Source organism: Narcine bancroftii, chromosome 4, assembly GCF_036971445.1.
Source record: "Narcine bancroftii isolate sNarBan1 chromosome 4, sNarBan1.hap1, whole genome shotgun sequence".
Classification (NCBI taxonomy): Eukaryota; Metazoa; Chordata; class Chondrichthyes; order Torpediniformes; family Narcinidae; genus Narcine; species Narcine bancroftii.
Window position 1 is genome coordinate 263,203,600 of NC_091472.1, and position 20,214 is coordinate 263,223,813.

A 20,214-nucleotide genomic window follows, 5' to 3' on the forward strand; every position below is an offset into this window, starting at 1 on the left:
ACTCTGTCCCTTTTAAAATCTTGAACACCTCTCTCAAGTCCCCCTCAATCTTCTCCACTCCAGAGAAAAAAGACCTAGTCTGCACAACCTTTCCCTGTAACTCAAACCTTGAAATCCTGTCAACATTCTCGTGAACCTTCTCTGTACTCTCTCTATTTTGTTTATATCTTTCCTATAATTTGGTGACCAAAACTGTACACAGTACTCCAAATTTGGCCTCACCAATGTCTTGTACAACCGCATCATAACATCCCAACTCATGTACTCAGTGCTTGGATTTATGAAAGCCAAGATGCCAAAAGCTTTCTTTATAACCCTGACTATCTATGACAGCACTTTCATGGAATTGTGTATCTGTATTCCCAGATCCCTTTGTTCCTCCGAACTCCTCAGTCCCTACCATTTACTATACTTGTCCTTCCAAAATGCAACACTTCACACTTGTTTACATTAAATTCCATCTGTCATTTCCTGTCCCATTTTTCCATTTGGTTCAGATCCCTCTGCAAGCTTGGAAAACCTTCCTTGAGTCATCAGCAAACTTGCTGATCCAATTTCTTAAATTATCATCCAGATCATTGATATAGACAACAAACAACAATGTTCCCAACACCAATCCTGAGGCACACCACTTATCACAGGCTGAGAAGCAATCATCCACTGCCACTCTCTGTCTTCTCCCATTCATTCAATTTCAAATCCATTTTACAACTTCTCCATGAATACCTAATGTCTGAACCTTCTGAACTAAGGTCCCATGTGGGACATTGAAAGGTCTTACTAAAGTCCATGTACACAACATCCACAGCCTTCAGCTACTTTCTTGGTAATCTCAAAAAACTTTAAGGTTTGTTAAATATGACCTACTATGCACAAAGCCAAGGTGACTATCCATAATCACCCCTTGGCTGTCCAAATACTTGTATATTCCTATCTCTCAGAACACTCTCCAATAATTTGCACACTACTGATGTCAGGCTCACTTGCCTGTAATTTCCTGGTTTACTTTTGGAAGGTTTTTTCCTGGTTTACTTTTGGAGAGTTTTTTTTTAAACAATGGAAAAACACGAGCTACCCTCCAATTCTCTGGCACCTCATGGTGACTAAGGACATTTTAAATATTTCTGCTAGGGTCCCTGCAAGTTCTACGCTAGTCTCACTTAAGGCCTAAGGGAATATGATGTCAAGCCCAGGGGATTATCTACCTTTATTCACTGAAAGGCAGAAACCGCTTCCTCCTTTTTAATGTGTTTCACGACACTACTGCTTGTTTCCTTTCCTTCCTTGTACAACATGCCAGTTTCCTGAATAAATACTGATGCAAAAAAAAACTTAAGATCTTCCTCCATCTTGGGCTCCACACACAGATGGCCACTCTTATCTTCTAGAGAACCAATTTTGTCTCTCACTGTCCTTTTACTCTTACATACTTGTAGAAACCCTTCGGATTTACCTTCACATTATCTGTCAAAGAAACCATGTGTTTTTGGCTTCCCGATTTCCCTGGAGTATTTTCTTAAATTTTCTATACTCTTCTAGTACCTCATTTGCTCCTATAGCTGCTATGCACCTCTCTTCCTCTTTACCAGATTGATAATATTCCTTGAAAACCAAGGTTCCCTGTTAACTTTGCCTTTAATCCTGACAGGAACATTCAAACCCTGCACTCTCAAAATTTTGCCTTTTGAAGGCCATCCACTTACTGAACAGACCTTTGCCAGAAAACAACTTATCCTAATCCACTCTTCCTCGATCCTTTCTCATTTCAACCAAATTGGCTTTTCTCCAATTTAGAATCTTATCTTGAAGACCAGGCATATCTTTATCCATAATTAACTTGAAACTAATGACATTATAGTCACTGGACCCAAAATGTTTGCCTATACATACTTGAGTCACCTGTCTGGTTCCCTAATAGGAGATCGAGTATTGCACCCTCTCTCATTGGTACCTCCATATTATTGATTTAGAAAACACATTTGACAAACTCCAAGCCATCCAGCCCTTTGAGTATGGGAGACCAATCAATCTGTGGAAAGTTAAAATTTCCTACTATTACAACTTTCTGTTTCTTACATCGGTCTGCTACCTCTCTTGAGATTTGCACCTCCAATTCTCTCTGACTACTGAGCGGTCTATAACACAGCCCTATCAGTGTGGTCATGCCTTTCCTGTTCTTCAGCTCCACCCACGTGACCTCTGTCGACGAGCCCTCTTGGCTGTCCTGTCCAAGCATAGCTGCGACATTTTCTCTGACAAGCAATGCCACTCCTCCCCTTTCATCCCTCCCCTCTATCACGTCTGAAATAATGGAACCCTAGAACATTGATCTGTCAGTCTTGCTTCTCCTGCAACCAATCAAGACTAATCAAGATTATTTGAAGAATAAACCTAAAGTGATAATGTTTACCATTTGAATAATTGGTTTTAACACAAAAGTATTGAAAATCTATTGACATCAAAACTTTTCTGTGTAATGGAGAATCTGAGAATACAATGTATTTGGGATGGAACAAAATGGATTTGGTGTTATTTGCATTTGAGATGATGGATGTGCATGGGAGTGTTTAAATGATGTGTGCACTGTGTGCCAATTTAACAAATGCATGATTTGTCATTAATTAAGATGTGTGCAAATTTATTTTTCCTGAATGTCCCTGCATATAACCTGGTCTTCGCTCATTTTCTGGAAGTGTTTTGCTGTGAATACTGTCAATTCAATTACCTAGAAATCATATCCTTGGTTTTGACACTGCTATGAATGCTGAAATGTTAAAGTACAATATTGCAAAATGGTAAAAAGATTTTTATTAAGTATATAAACATTGTATTGAAGAGAATGACAGGGGAGCAAACATTTTGATTCTTTGAAGGTCTTGATTAGAATGCACACAAATAATTAAGACAACTAGCATTGTTAAGAATTCCAAAGTCTGAGGTGAAATACTTAAATGTACTTTAAAAGACAAAGTAATGGGGCTAAAGACTAAGATTAATATGAAAGCATTTGCAAAAAGGGACAATTACAGGACTGATCTTTTTAAGGGAGAAGGGGGAAAAAATGTAGATCTTGAAATTGGAAGCATTGTTTTTCTATCAATTAGTTACGAGATATGAGTAACAAAGTTTTGGAATGGACACTGAATAATGAGATGAGCTGCATCCCCATTTTTTTTAAACTTTTTGTTTGAACTGGCTTGCAGATTAAGGAATTCTACATCCAGGTTGCAGATGATACCAAGCTGTGAAAATGGAGTAAGAATTTGCCAAGTGGGCAAATTAAATGAATGGAGAAAAAAAAATGGCAGATGGTGTTTAGTGTTGGGCTATGAGCTCATTCACTAAAGACCCAAGATTGACAAGTCAGTTTTCTAAATGGTGCAAGATTCCCAAATGTAAAAGTGGGCAAAATCTGTGGTGAGAAGCTGATCAATAATCTGCACTTAAACGTTAAAAACTGCAGATGCTGGAAATGAAAATAAAATAGAAAATCTCAAAACACTCAACAGATCTGACCACATCTATGGGAAGAGAAGCTGTCAATGTTTCAGGACACAGACCCTTTCACAGCAATCAGTGACGTTGACTTGCATTGGAACATCTCAAAATGGCGCATTCACTTTAGTACAAGACTTGGGTCTCTGAAAACAATTTAATCCTTCAGAGATTTAGTTAGATCTGAGTACTGTTTAGTTTTGGGAAGCCACCATGGGCATGACTTCTAGTTTGAACAACATGCAGTTTAATTTTACCATAATCTTGAAATTTAAATTGAGGCTAAACTAAATAAATGAGGGGAATTATTTCCATGTGGTAAATACTAGAAGAAGGGATTGTGATCTTGAACTTAAAGATTTTTATTTCTGTGTCTCTATATGTTCTAGAGCAAGATATTCTGAGGTGAATTTAGGAAATACTTTTTCTTGCATATTCTGAAAATTTTTAAAATGCATAAATTGGTAATTAATAAAAATACATGGGATTTGGGTACATTTTAAAAGGTACAAGGCTAGAAAGCCTGATTAACCTTGATCCTTTAAAACATGGGCAGTTTCATCAACAGCTGAGGGAAAAATTTGCTAGGTGGTCATTTTTCTTGGTGATATTCAATAACTACAATTCATTATAGATTAATTTCCTCAATGTTACTATTATCAGTTTACACTTCATTTGCTGCTCTTTTTTCTTTATTTCCAATGCACCTCCACTCTGATCTCTCCCTGTCACTCAATTCTCCCACTGTCTGTCCAGTATCCTATCCTCATTTGGACTCTTCCCAGATTCTCTCTCCTCCATGTATGTTTGATAAACTTTTTTGCTCTCAAGGGGTCATCGGGAACATTCCACCACAGTGCAGGCCCTTCACCCACAATGTTCTGCTGACCTATATAAACCTACTGATGACCCTCTATTTTTCTTGTATCCCTGTGCCTATCAGTCTTTTGATCAGCCTCAACCACAATACCTGGCAAAGCATTTCAAGCACCCACTGTTCTGAGTAAAGTAAAGCCTCCTCTGACCTGTCCCATAAACTTGCCTCAAATCACCTTAAATGAATGTCCTCTAGTATTTCCTTTTGTCGCCTCAGGGAAGAAGTACTGGCTATTCATCCTATCCCTGCCACTTATCTTGTCGACCTCTAAGTCACCTCATCTTTTGTCGTTCCAAAGGGAAAAGTTCCAACTCTATCAACCTTGCTTTATATGACACATGGCCAAAAACGTTGACTGACCATTTCTGCCTCTGGATGCTGTCTGACCCAGAGTTCCTTCAGCAACTCATTGTTTGATCCAGATTATCAGCATCTGCATTTTCTTGGGTTTTTTTTTTGAGAACTGTTGGCTGAGCAACAGATCACTTTGGCTTAGATTTTATTGCTAAACTGCCTGCATTTAGTGAGTGTTAGAAAGTTGATTCTTAAGCAAACCAAGTGCTAAAATTATTGGCAGTGTTCTGCCTCTTGAATCTCCATGGAATCTAATGATAGAGCAGCACCCAATGTGCTTGATTTGCAAATTATGGTACACCTTCAATTTACAAACTTTTTGCCAATGCTGTGCCACATCTGTGTATATAAGAGCATCATAAAAATTCTCAACATGTTTCACCAAGTATAAGGTTTTGGAATATTTGCCTTGTATTCTTTTGGTAATCTAAAGGGTTAAAATAGTGGCTCTGTTTTTCCCCTGTGTGTGGATTGTCATTCCATCATGGTAATTTCCCCATTTAAAAACTTAATTGCCTCTTAGGTTTATTATTGAATTTTGCAGTGGGAATAGTTCAAATACTGGATAAGATGTAAGCAGCATTTTGGAGTATGTTCAGAGAGAGCCATGGTATTGTTGACAGGATTGCATCCTAATCTTGACGGTGATGCCTTTGTTCAGAAGGTGAAAATAATGGTGTGTCTTGTTGAAGGAACAGGAAATTGTTTGAGACAATTATTAGATCACTGTCTATATTTGTGCACAAGACCTTTCGAAATGACTATCCATTTCAGGATGTATTTATTATCTTGCAATACGATTATTAAGTTAATCTCTTGGCTGCTCAATAAATTTAATGAGAATAACATTTCTACATTAAGATTTCATTTTATACGAAGCTGAAGTTAAAACAATGTTAGGTTTATTGAATAACAGAGGAAGTGAAAAGCTGAGGTATTCCTACTTGTTCTGAATCTCTAATGCAGTGTACCCTGAAGAGTGAAAGTACTGTCAACATTATGCCAGTGGTGGAGGAAGAGGCTTTTACCTTGGTAGCTGAGATGCTAAATACATGTATTGTTTGCCTAGATTGTTAAGGAGCTGTTTGATTTGCAGCTGCGCTAAAATGGAGACTATTAGATTCTAACATGTGGATGAAAGAGAATAGTGCTGAAGGATGTTTGGCCACTGCACTTTGTTAAATTGGCCCAGCTAAATTTCTGTTTAAGGTATTTTCAGTGTAAATTGAATTTGGATGCCAAGGAGAGATGGGTTAATGTACAATGATTGGATATGACTGATTTTTATGCATAGCTTAATTTATTGTGCATGTTACGCAAGCCTTGATGCATGCAGGTATGGAACTGTTCCATGGATCGAATGATTTGGGGATCAAGATATTATGCAAAACTGTTGGTGAAAATGCAGCTTCTGACCTTGTGAACAGGGTAATTTGTTGTTTGGTTAAGCAGATATGACTTGGTTTCTATATAATGTGTTCAAATATTTTGCAGGTGATTGACTTGGTCACACTTGTAAGAAAACAGACCTTCGTGATACAAGATTTCTTGTGTACTCGTCACAATTCGAAAATGCATTTTGCTAAAGTTTAATACTGGAATTTTGTGTGCAGCATTCAATGCAAAATCCATGTGCAAGCATTAAATATTTACTCAAATGGGCACTACCTTTTTCATGTCATTAGGTTTTTAGATGATTATGTCATTTAGACAACAATGGTTGTCATTATCTGAATATTATAGGTTTAATTTTGTCTTTGATCAATTAAAATTCTGGTCAAAACATTCTGGTCAAAGCATTCAGAGCATTTAGTTGCATCTCATAAATCGTAATATTAGAAAATACTCAATGAACTAATTAGAATGCATGGTGAGAGTATTTACAGTTCATGTTTGATTAGACATCAACACTTGAAAAGTAAAGTAGGGTTTCATTTGTATTACTTCCAATTTAGCATGCTACATTCGGTACCTAATTTTCTGCCACTTTAGTTCTGTATTCCACCCATTCTGAACTTGCCTTCAGTTTCTTGCACATAGATCTGAGAATGTCTCATCTAATTTCAGATTCTGCAGTAGACTGAAAAGGAGTTTATGCAAAAATAACTTGCTGCTGTGAAATCCTTGGTCTTTAATTACTCTAGAAGCTATCATTAACATTGTAATTAAGGTATAAAGACGACAACAGTTCTACCTTCCCTGCACAATATGGAAAGGATATTGACTGGAGAATGCTGGGAGATTTTCAAAAGAAATGCAGGCTGAATTTAAAATATTGTGACTTGCAAGAAATTCTTGATCTAAGCAAAGAAAACTTTGCCAAGTAGTGTTTTTGCCAGGATTCTCCTCAATTTCAGTGTGGCAGCTGGTGTTTAAAAAAAAAATACACTCCACAGGACCAATACTTATTAGATAGGGTGTCAGGGATCTGGAAACAAATAATGCACTATTGCAGATGTTCCTAAGGAATTATTACTTTTTTTTAAAAGCAATAGGAGCCTACTGTTGGTAGCTTTATTTTTTTCTTTTATGGCTCTAATCCACAAGTTCCAATAAGTTTTTTTGGATGGTATGTTGCCTTGAAACCTGGGAGCATTTTAATGATTCATTATGGGGTTGGCTGATTAACATGATGCTCTTTAGACTGTACGTGCTGTGACAAACATGCAAGTGTGTTTCTGTACTTATTGATGTCATCCAGGAAATAGGAAAGCAGATTTTTCAAAAATGCTGAGACATTGAAATATTGTGTTCCAAGGAATTTGGTGTTCTTGTACATCACAAAATTAACATGCAGGAAAAGTGATTAGTTAGGAAGCCAAACTATATGTTGGCTTTTATTGACAGGATTTGTCCACAAAAGTGGACTTTACTGAAATCACATGAGCCACTGATGTGTCTGCTTCTGGACTCTTGTGTACATGTCTACTCCCCATCTTGTATCTGCAATTGAGGGGGTGCAATGAAGGTTGGCCAGTTGATACTTGGGATTGGCGTGTGGTAAGTGAAGATAAAAAATTGTCTAACAAGCTGAGATTCAACAAAAGATTGAATTACAGAGACATAAGAGCTCAATTTTTCTTTGTCGACAAGTCGAAACTGGTTTGAGATATCTAGAAAATAACTGAACCAGCTTTTTAACTGATTGTTTGCATTTTTATTTTAAACGTGGATATTTTGGTGTGCAGCAGTATGTTGCAGCAGTAAAAGTATGTGTTTTAATCAATGTAAATTGGATAAGGTGTATCTTGGTTTTTGAGTTTAACTTGAGGATTACACTGTCACTTGATCGATTTTAATGATTTATCGAGCGTGGTACATGCCAATGTTATTGATGTGTATTATTGAACAATTTCTCCACAAACGATTTTTTTTCTTGATGTTAGCAAAACAATATAGAATACAGGAACAGATCTTGGACCATGGTGTCTTCAGTGACCACGGAGCCAAGATAAACTAATTCCATCTGCTTGCACAATATCCATATCTACTTACTCCTTGTTGCTGCTCCTGTCTAAATTCTTGAATTTTGCTGTCACGTCTGCATCTACCATTTTTCCCTTGCCAGGGTATTGTAGACATCGGTCACCCTCTTATTATTTAAAAAAAAATACTTGCCTCCTAAACCTGCTTTAATTATCCACTTCAAACTTTAAAGCTATGCCTTGTCGTATTTTAACTTTCCATCTTGAGGAAAAAAGATGATCATCTACCCTAGTACAGTTTTTGATACCATTCACTACAATACTGTTGAGGTTCATATCAAGTTCTCCTTGAAATACAGCTTAAATCCGCAGTATCCGGCACCCATGGGGATCGCGGATGCTGAATATGCAAATTTTTGCTTGACGAGACATACTCTGACAATGCCTAACTAATGTATCTGCATTAAGGGTACACAGTTTAAAAGACAATGCAAAATTTAAAGCAATTTGAAAAAAAAAAATCAGTATTGTAAACTGTAATCGGGTAATTGCTGTAATTTACAAATTTAAATTTGAACCATTGCGCTAACCATGCTACTGCCATAATTAGCACCCCCCTTCCCCAAGTTTACAGATAAAGCCTCACTAATATATTTAATATTAATAACAATAAAGAAAGGGAGGGATAGCGAAACACTTTGGGAGAGTCATCCCAATGGTGAGAGACATCAACCGACTCTTCATCCTGGGCATCACCATTTTATACAAACATTTTATCGAAACTTTATTCGAACAGCTGGTGTGGGTGGGGCACAACAGAGGTGCTTTGCTTGCTGAATGTTTGCTCCCATCTTCACCAAGCAGTTGTGTGTTGATTTGGAGAACATTAACTTTCAATTTTAAACATTTATTTAAAATTTTCCTTATTCTATATTTATTTTTTATTGCAAGGAACTTTGCAAGTTGGCGTAGTGGTTAGTGAAATGCCTTTACAGCGTCAGTGATTGGGACCAGGATTCGAATTCCATGCTGTCTATAGGGACTTTCAGTGTTCTCCCCATGTCTGCATGGGTTTTCCCTGAGGTCTCCAGTTTCATCCCACTGTTCAAAACCTACAAGGGGTGTAGGTTAATTGGGCAGTATGGACTTCTGGGATGAAATGACCTGTTAATAAGCTATCTGCCTAAATTTAATTTAAATTTAAACTTCCAAGATGATTGAAGACAGACAGGTGTGCCAAGTAGATCCAGAGTTTAGCTATTTTAAGTTAATGTTTTCAGAGTTCAGGTGTCTACCAAACAATTGCAGACGTACTAAAAGTTGTATGTGGACTCGATAATATTCCAGATCCAGCAGGTTGACTCCCAAGTACTGTTATCAGGACTGAAAATTGAAGCTCGCTGAAAATGATCTTTGACAGTCATTTGAAAACTATTTTTGGAATGACCAGATCAGAAGTAAAGTGCACCAACAACTTCCATATTCATGTCATCTTACAGAATTATTAATCTGGGAAGCTCCAACAAAGAATCATTAATAGTTTTGTGCTGCAGGAGCAGGGTCTAAATGTTGCATGAATTTGATATTTCAGAACCAAATTAACTTGCTTAAACTCAAAATATATTCAAATATAAGCAACTAAGAACAGGCTGGTGCAGGTTTTATGGACCCTTTAATGCTGCCCTGCCACTCTTGCAGTTTATGGCTGATCTGATCTTTGGCTTTTGTTGTTCATGCATCTATCTTAGTCTTAACAACTTGGCAACAAATTGTGGAACCAAAAATGTAATAACTTCTCAGTTCGGATAGTCTGATTTTTGCTGCTTGATTATACAGTTCAGTTAAGTCAATTAAATTGCTTCCTGAATTATGTTCTTTTCTTCCCTCTCCTTTTAAATAAGCTTGTTATAATGACAATTTTAAATTGATGGACTACAGTACTAACATTTTGAGCTTGGAATCTTTGATTCAACATCCGTTATGCAACATGACTGTGATTATGGCAGAGTAGAGAGCTTTTTCCACTGACTTACTAAGAAGTATTGATGATGTAGATAAGATTGTATTTTTTAACTTGTCTCTATTCCATTCTAAAAACTCTGCTGCAAAAAAAAAATTATGCGTTTGTGTGCCATTTAGCTGTTCTTTTTGAGCAATGAGTGAACATTTTTTTTCACTGGGTGGTTTCTGAACATTTCAAGTTGAAGCTATTACTGTATGGAATATTACAAAGCTGTTACTGTTTGAGTATAATGGTGTTGAACATGAGAACTATTCCATCAAATGTGCTAGTGTTTTGTTGTTGGACTGACTTGAAAGTATTTGGCTTCATTTAAAAAAAATCTTGGCTATGGAGGCCATTTCATAATTGTGATTGGGGAAAAAAGAGAGTCTGCAGAATTGTAAGAAGGAAGTATCTTACCTCAATACAAATAACTATTTCCTTTTATTGACTTCAATTAGTCATTTAAATACTAAATAATTAAAGTGGGGATACTTTGAATCTACTTTTCAAAAAATATTAAGCAAATTAGCTCAAATTTTGTTTACCTATGTCCACAAGCATTCATTATTCCTTCTCTTACCTGGTCTCCTCTCACCCAAAGGAGTCTCCAGGTTCATCAGTGTCTTCTGACTCCAAAAAGGTGTTCCCTTCAGGCATGTCTCTTTGTTAATTTCTCAAACATTCCACCTCCTCCATCATCCATTATCCTGCTCAAGACCTGTTTTCACCCACCCAGAGAAGATACTGCACCCAATATCAATGAAGGATTTTGACCTGAAATGTCAGCAATTTATTTTCTACTATTGTTCCACCAGAAGAATTTTTTTTTGCTCCAGATTCCAGAATCTGCAGTCTCTTGTGTGTCCTGAGAAGCAGCACCTGACATGTACCTCTACTCTTCCCTCTATCTGGTGACCTAAATATATCTTCCTGTTGTAGCAATAATTCACTTTTTATTTTGGTGTTTTTATTTGAGTATGAGTGCTAGTTTTGGAAAGTGAACTTTCCAAAAGTAGCTTCGTCAGCACAGAGATGAGTCACACAGCAGAGAAGAGGTGGAAAATCTCTTGAAATTGTGTTAGAGGAGCAACCTGAGTCTCAATGTGGACAAGATGAAGGAGATGATTTTGGACTTCAGGAGGACCAGGAATGACCACCCTCCACTACACATCAACAACTCTGTAGTAGAGAGTGGAGAGCACCAAATTCCTTGGAGTTCACTTAACTAGTGACCTATTGTGGACATTCACTTGTCAGGCAAGAGTGACTGAACTTTCTGAGAAGACTGAAGTGGGCAAAGCTACCGGCCACCATTATGTCAACCTTCTACAGGTGCTCTATGGCGAGGGTCCTGGCCAGCTGCATCACTGTTGCTGCAGAGAAATGGACCGGAGGTTAATCCACAGAACCATGAGAGTGGCAGAGCAGATCACTAGAGTCTCCTTCTCCCCCCATCCCCACCCCTCCCTCCCAAATCGTCAATGTGATCTACTGGTATCCTCTGAAGAAGATGAGTAAAATCAATGAGGACCTCTTCCACCTTGGAGGCAGTTGCTTTCATCAGGAAAGAGAGACAGGAGTATCAGCACCACCAGACTGAGGAGCCACTTCTTCCGTGAGCAGTGAGAATGCTGAGTGACCAAAAGAATTGCTCACATTAACCATCCGAGACGCTTATTTGTAGAAAATTATTTATTTGTATAGATAAAATACTTGTCCTGCATATGTCTTATTGTGTGTGTGTGTGTGTGTGTGTGTGTGTGTGTGTGTGTGTGTGTGGGTAGTGTATGTGTGTGTGTGGGTAGTGTGTGTAGTGTATGTGTGTGTGTGGGTAGTGTGTGTAGTGTATGTGTGTGTATGATGTCTGGTTGTGTGTCTGAATCTTTTGCACTGAGGACCAGAAAAAGCTATTGTACAATCAGATGACAGTAAACTTGAATTATATTTTGTAGCCAATGCAGTTACTTTTATATGAAGGATAGCTCGAAGTGCTAATCTTGCATCTTTGGTGAGTTGTCCTACTACATGTCAAAGATTTCAGTTATTTCTGCAAACATTATTTTGAAATCCAGTTTGTAACATGAGAATTTCCTTTCTCATTGACTCCAAGGAAAGGTATTTGTATTTGTGTGCAATTGAACATTTCTGAAAATTTGTATATTTTAGTTCTCAATTTGTGACTGTTCTTCCAAATCTATGGTCACAGTCAAGACTCTGGTTGGGGTAGTGGTCCATTTGGCTAGCAAGTTTCCTTTTTATACTCTAATGAGCAGGCATCTGGCTGCTGCTTTGTTTCAGAGCAGTGATCCATCCTATAGGAAGCAAGCATTTGGTTACTGAGTGTGACTGGGAACTCCAAATTGATTTTTTTATCTACTCAAGCATGATGCACTACAGTTTGGGAGTTGCTGTGGAGTTTCCGCAGGATACTAATTAGTTTATTGAAACACTTTCGAAGCACAAAACAGACCATTGTATTTTGGATACAGATGCTATACAGTGGGTTCAGTTCAGTAGAGTAAGAAATTAGAGCTGAAACTTCAAAACCCATTTTGAAGTTCAAGTACAATTTTTTATTACAGCAATAATGTCTTTGACAGTGTTTCTAGGTTTCCACAGTTTTTAAAAAAAGAAGGCAGCAATCCTTTTGTTTTATACCTTTTCCTCAACAGTACATCTGAGGAAGTTATAATATCAAAAACTGCAATGACTAAAGTAGACGTGTTGGTTCATGCTTATTCATTTGAGAAATGTGGCCTTGGGCATAGGTTTCTCTTCTATGGGAGCGTTCAGTGTAAACAAAGTAGCTGAAATTGGTGCCAAATGAGCCACAAGTCTTTGTCTACTGAAGGCTTAATGAAACAGTAAGGTACAGCACTGGAACAGATCTTTTGGCCCACTATGTCTATACTGACCATGATGTCAAATTGCATTTGCCTGTACGTGGTCCTTGTTCTTCTATTCCTTGACTTCTCGTGTGTCAAAATGCTTGTTGCTAGCATATATTAGGAGCAGGCTCTTAGAAGATATAGGTGCAGATTCAATGGGTTGATTGGACTACTTCTGCTCCTATATTTTGTGATCTTGGTGTAGTAGTTTCTAGAGCAATTGAAAATGTTTGATATTTGGGTGGCAATAGAAAGGATAAAGAAAAATGATGTTGATGAATCAGAGGATGTATTGTACTTTAATAAATGCAGGAAAAATGATTACAAATATGAATGTTATTGAGAATTTTTTTTTAAATATACAAGGGTTGGAAATTTAAAAACTCTAAATCCACTTCAGGCCAGGCACCATCTGTGGCAAGGTAACATTTCCGGTTGAAGATCCTGCAGCAGAGCAAAGTGAGAACTGATTTGTTTTCTTTCTTCCTATTTCTGAATCATTAAAGTTTTGCCCTTTCCATTGACTGACCCTAATTTTAAGCCAAAAGTGAACAATGTGAAGTAGTAAACTATATAACACAAGAGTTGCTTATGTTGGAAACGAGCAAACAATAAGAGGAGGGTCTCAGTAGGTCAGGCCACCTCCATGGAAAGAAATAGGCAGTTAGCATTTTGTGTCAGGCCCTTTTCGTTCTGAAAAATGCTCCCAAGGTAGTATTGAAGCCAGATTCATGTGTAGCCTTTAAAAAGATGTCAAAGGGTGGCACGGTTAGCGCAACGCTGTTACAGTGCCAGCAACCACATTTCAAATCTGTATTTGGTTTATTGCATTCATTTTGAAGAAAATGCTGCCATCAAAAATTATAGCATTAATAGCTTGTGTGTGTTCTACAGCATTAATAAACATGTATAAAATTATAAGATGTAGAGAGGGTCAATCTTCCTATCTTAGGGGTATCAAAGAGAAGAGGGCATGGGTTTAAAGTGAAATTTGAGGGTGAATGTTTTGCAGCGAATAGTTGATAGCTGAAACTTGTTGCCAATTGAATTGGTGGTGCGGGACAAAATCATGTTAAAGAAACATTTAAACAGAGATGGAATTATAGGGACCAAATTTTGGCAATTAAGATGAGGAAAAAAAAGGTCAACATGAAAAGGTGGACTCTCTGGACAAAACATCTCAAATTGTATTTTAAAACATATCCCATCTACATCAGACTTGTAATCTGTTTGGGGCATACTTTGAATTGACTTGTTCTTTGGAGTGCTACTGAAGTTGGTGTTTTATTCTTGAGTGGACAATAAATGTGTAATTCAACATCTGTTTCTCTTTCTATTTTGAGCCGTGTCAGTTACTTAAAGCTGAGAGCAATAAGCAACCGGTATTTGCTGGTTTTGGTAGTTGAAAATGTAGACATTTGTTGGTTTGCATTTCTAATGCCCTCAGTGTTTTTAAAACTTGCTGTTGAGTTATGTTGAGAGCTATCATTTAAGCACTTGATGTTGAAGTCTCCAATTTATTCTTTGTTAAAGCACGAGTCATTAAATCAAGACAAAACCATGTCTTTGTGAAGATTGACTAAATCATTGTTTTTGCTGACCTGAAATGCGTTGGGTCAGATTGGGCCATTTTTGTAATTAAATATTACATTTCTGAAATTACTGTGATTCTTAGCTCCAAGGAGCACAGTTTTGCAACTTTTCCAGTGAATTTTCATTGAGATATTTACCAACTATTTTCAAATAACCTGAAAATGTCAGTTGCTGTGTGTGGTGCTTTTAGTGGCGTACTGTGATCAATGTTCTCTAGCAATATCTAGTCTTAACCTGATTTTGTATAATTCCCTTAATTTAAAAAAAAATTAAAGTATGTTTAAATCCACTTCCACAATGATGTAGGAAAGTTCCAGTCTTTTGTGAAAAATACAATCTTTAAAATAGCTATAAATGTGTGCATTTTGTTTCAGATTTGAAAATTATTTGATCATAACATCACTTGCTTTATACCAGGTTACTCTTGCATGGAAACTGCTGGAGAAGTGTGGTTTCTTCCAGAGGTCGCAAGGTATTTGTGGCCTGTTTTAACCATGGATTCCACTTTGATAGGCCATTGTACTTTAATTTCATCAGGGTCATGTATGCTTTCGCAGTGATACCCAGTTGTCTTTTGGAAGAGGACGAACTTTGGTATAGTTTTGTCAAGTCACCAGCATGTGCTAATGTTAAAATCTGTTAATTTTATTACTCTTTATTGAAAGTTATCAATGCATACTGTTTAAATTTATATAATATTGACAATAATGTACATTAGAGAATTCTCTAGTCCATTTTCTTCAGTTAATTATCTCTACACTCTGGGAATTGGAAAAAAAAATGGAGAGCTATTTGAGAATAAACTGCAAAGGCTTTGAGGAAATTTTGAACTTTCAAGAACCTCCACAGTTCTCTAAAGTCCAAAAGATCTGGGTGACCAGATCTGTGAAAGTTAGTCGGCAGAACATAATTCTCATTGGACTGTTTCACAAAGAAAGAAATAAGCAATTTTACTGAATAGTGTATTTTGCATGAAACCTATTGTAAAAACTGACATCTGAAATAAAAATATTGTTGGAAATGTGAATTGTTTCTTTCTACAGATTGTTTGAACAGATTATTACAAATATTTGTTTTCATTTGCTTGAGTTTTGAGAAATGTAGCATTTATTAATAATTTTGTGCATAATATGAAGGATAATTGAATATGAATATTACAATTTATTTTTTGCACCCGCTTTTAGTTCTAATCATACTGTCAATGCTACGTGCATGAAAAAGTTATCAGTGAAATTTGAGTGACCAATTAAGTTTACCTTCCTTTCATGCATATGGAGTAACTATTAATATAGGCTTGTATATTCTGAACTTTTTAAACTGTAAAATATCCTTTCCAAATTGTTTTATGACTCAATTTTTTTTAAATGGCATGGCATTCAGAATATTCAGATATCAAAAGTTTTCCTTTTCCTTGAAACTCATTTATGATTACTCTTGTTACTTTTTCATGCCAGTCTTCACTGTTGTAATCCAATGTGACATAGATTAAGAACCTGACCAGAGATCTACTTTGTATGGTGTACTTACATTGAGTTTTAGAGGGCCTGTGTGCAGGTGACCCCTGTGTTTCAAAAGTTTGATAGATAGAAATGAACTTTTATGGAAATTATAAATTATTATTCAAAATGTCTGAGATGTGGAATAAAAAAAATGTTTTGAACAGAAATTCTTAAGGGAAAAGACACTTTTTCAGCTGAGATTTTGCTATGTGTTAAGGGGAAATCACAATATAGATGTTGCTTTGTTAGAAATCGCGATACATCCATCCCTACCCTGTAATGTGGGCATCACTGTATGCATTTCTATCTTCTGTAATGGACTGGGGAGGGAAAGAAGTAATGTTCTAAATTTACCACTTAATTATTTTAACTGAAAAGTACTAGCAATCATTACTGAAATTGTTGCAAAGGGCATTTGGCCTAAATGCAACATGATCTTGTTTACTCACAAACATCTTTGTCATTAATAGCTCCAAGAACTGTTTACATCATCAAAGATATAGCATGCATACAACCTCATTGAATTGTGGAGCAGGCATGATTGGCTGGATAGCCTACTCCTGCTCCTATTTATGTTATCTTCAACGTTCTGAGACCCTGCTGACATTTGGCACCCATTATTAAACTAATCCTACCTTAGGACAGCAAGGTAGGTGTAGCAGTTAGTGCAATGCCAGTGATTGGGACCGGGCTTGAATCTTGTGTTGTCTGTAAGAAGCTTGTACGTTCTCCCCATGTCCCCGAGGCGTTGGTTTCCTCCCACCGTTTGAAACTTACTGGGGGGGGGTGTGTATATTAAGCAGCATGGACTCGTGGGCTGAATTGGGCTGTTACCGTGCTGTTGGTCTAAATTTTTTTAATTGTAAATTTAACCCATTTTATTCTACACAGTTACACATTTCAGGCAATTTAGCCTACAAACAGCATATTTTTTAAGATGGGAGGAAACTAGCACATCTAGAGGAAATTCAAATTGCCACAGGGAGAGTGTGCATTCTCCATGCAATGCTGGAAGTCAGGAATGATCCTTGTCACGATCTGTGTGGTCGCAATGCTTTGCTGTGATTGACAACCTTGTTTGTTTTCAATCATCATTGGTATCTTAATATTCCAGACAATTACATTTGGTCAATTTAAATGTTAACTCTAAGATTCAAAAAAATCTGAATTTCTTATTAATTAATTGATTTTTATTATTTACATAGATCCCGTGTGGACAGTAATGACATCACGCTTCCGTTTGCCAGCTGGCAGGACTTGCAATGTACGAACATCTGAGCTGGCTAGGGATAGACAACACACAGAAGTGGTGTGCAACATACTTCTCCTGGATAACACTGTTCAAACTTTCAAAGTTAATGTAAGTTGATCATTTTTTTAAAGAATTTGAAGCAGGTTATAAATTGTTTCCATTCAGTAACTTTGGCAAATCTGCTAAGAGTTAATGAATGTTGAGGTAAAAAGATTAAACAAATGGCAGTTTGTGATTGGGTGGTGTCCAGTTTGACCCCTGGTCAGGATGAATGTGTAAAGTGTTTGCTGTTTAGTTCAGAGAAAAAAAGATTGGGTATAAATACCATTTCCTGTCCATCTTTGCTTCTGATTTTATTTTTCCTGCTGCAGATAGATATGTTTCAAATTCAGCAGAGATCTGGAGTAATGTGGATTATCTCATTGCATGGCAGAGTAGATTCAAGAGATTGTCTGGCTTTGTTCTGCTTGGAGTTCCTGTAGTATAAAAGAACTTCTGGTTTTTCATCCACTATTTGGATGCAGTGTTCCAATTTTAGGGTGTCGTGTGCTGTGTGAGAGCAGTGGAACAGACTGGAGAAGCAAGCTGTTAGCTTGAGTGTCACAGCAGAGTATTTATTTCAAACTTTGCACGTTCGTTTATGTGGCCGGACCATGTGCCTGCCCCGCCACCTGCGTCACGCTGACACAAGCACGCATGCCAACTTCCGATCTGGAGTGGAAGAGACGGGTACACGTTGCCATCTTCATCGCAACTGCCCCGCCGACTGCACGTAACAAGCGGGGCCGGTTTGTCATGATGGAGTTGCGTGCTGCTACAAGGGAATAAAATTTCTGTAGTAAAAGATAACACTATACAGAGAAATTGAGTTTATAACAGGTTAATATTAAGGACCTACAGTAATATTCCCTTTTCACTGTTGAAACTGGTGCAGTTTTTAGTAATGTAAGTAAAGTAATCATTTATTCTGAGAACTTTTATGCGAATGAAGTTTTTGTGGAATGGTTCCTTTATCGTCCTCAACATATGTCAGAAGGGCCTGGAGGGCAGTATGGCTTTTGTATTGTGTTTTAGTATAATCAAATAGTTAGTCCCTTAGGAGGTTTGCAGTTTTTATCTTAAATTTTCCCATTTGAGCAAGTGTAATAAAATATCGAAGCAGATTACAATAGCTAGCAAAGACTGGAGCATTGCTATACTTGAATGGTATTTTATCCTTTGCAAAATTCACTTCCATTATTCTGCTTGTTGCTTTTCTTTCCATTGCTTTTTTGACTAATGACTTTAACTGTGATTGAATGATAATATACAGCTATCCTTTCTGTCAAGAAAGGTTTAATCATTTGAACAAAGGTTCCAAACATTCTTACTCTTGGCAGTGGAATAATGTCATCATGGGTGGTCTGGAAATGTTACACTTTCTTTCAATAGAGTAAAACTCCTGTTGTCCGGAATTCAAGCAACCGGCAAAAAAAAATATGGAAGTCTAAAATTAGAACGCCTTGCCATTAGTTTGCCAATTATGCAATCACAATCTCAAGCAAACGGGAAATTCGCTATCCGGCCTCGATCAATCTCCACAGGTGTTGTTTATCAGGGGTTTTACTATATTTCATTTTGTCTAACATTATTGCATTACTAAGAAGAGCGACCTTCAAAAATTGGGTATTTCTTCAAAAAGTATTTATGGCTCAGAATAATCATGCACTTTCTTTGATTTTTTTTGCTCAAAAACTTTTCAACTAAGTTATTGCCTTTTTTAAACATGGAGTTGCTTTCAAAAAACTGAATTCCATTCTGATGCATGTGTTTTAAAAGTTCTTCTGAACTTGGGAAATATTAAGCTTGTAGAAGTCCGTGACCATTGGCCTATCTTAAATAATTGAGCATTGGTTTTCAGTGATAGCAGCATTAAAACAAAACATCTCATTTCTTGTCCTTTGGATATTGTGAATATCCACTGTTAGTGAATACCATAATTACACCCTGTACCAAAATGCATGAAATTTATTCAATTTTGTCCTTTTTGCTTTTAATGTTGTTTCATGCCTAAATGATGAAATCAAAGGTTTAAGACCTTTTGGCCTATTCAGTGAATTATGCAGATCAGGAAACAAATCTCTTACTGTATTACCTTTAGATGAACACTCCTATGCAGATATTGGGCATTCTTCAGTTAACAAAGACAGAAGGATCAGTGTTCCTAATTCTGATCACTACATAGCAATGCTTGAATTTGCTAAAAATTATGTGGATTTTCACTGAAATTCAGTCTTGAGATACCTGCTGTATGCCCACAATTTGTTATTTAAGATGAAACATGGCTTGTCTCCCTGTCACAAATCAGTTTTCATATGGAAAAAAAAGAAATGCTATTTGCTATCAAGAAAGAGGCTTTAATAGACTGGTGTAAGTCTTCCATTATTCCAGCACTAAGCACAATGTTGATGAGAAAATATCCCAGAGAGAAATAGTTAATATATCAGAACTTTAATCAAAGGGAAAAGGTTAGCGAAAGAACACATGGCAAGGAGGGATATAATCTTAGGGTGATGATATAATATGAAAGGTTAATCTAGGGCAAAGTTAAACCCAGGAACAAGGGAATTGTTATCTTCACAAGAGTTCAATGAGGCGACATCACTGTTTCAGTGGTAGTTAATGATGGGTTCTATTCTTGAAGGCAATCTGGATCCCAGAAAATCTTCAAAGAATTATCTGAATTTACAAGAGTGCTCATGGAATGGATGGGGGGAAAATGAGATGATGAGAAGAACGTGGTAATGGAAAGGTAAAAGAGGTTTTTAGATGTGAACTATCAAAATG

General features: G+C 36.9%; 1 protein-coding gene across 6 annotated transcripts in view; it reads left to right on the forward strand.

The window, feature by feature from the left end:
- The window catches only part of ptpn4a (protein tyrosine phosphatase non-receptor type 4a), a 201,329-nt gene that overhangs the window by 25,063 nt on the left and 156,052 nt on the right, over positions 1–20,214 (forward strand). For all 6 annotated transcript variants that reach the window (XR_011356614.1, XR_011356617.1, XR_011356616.1 and 3 more), the window contains exon 3: positions 17,342–17,496. Coding sequence is in view for 1 of the 6 variants with exons in the window: in XM_069934869.1 (XP_069790970.1) it covers positions 17,342–17,496 (155 nt within the window). In the remaining 5 variants the exon portion in view is untranslated. The remainder of the gene's footprint in view (positions 1–17,341; positions 17,497–20,214) is intronic.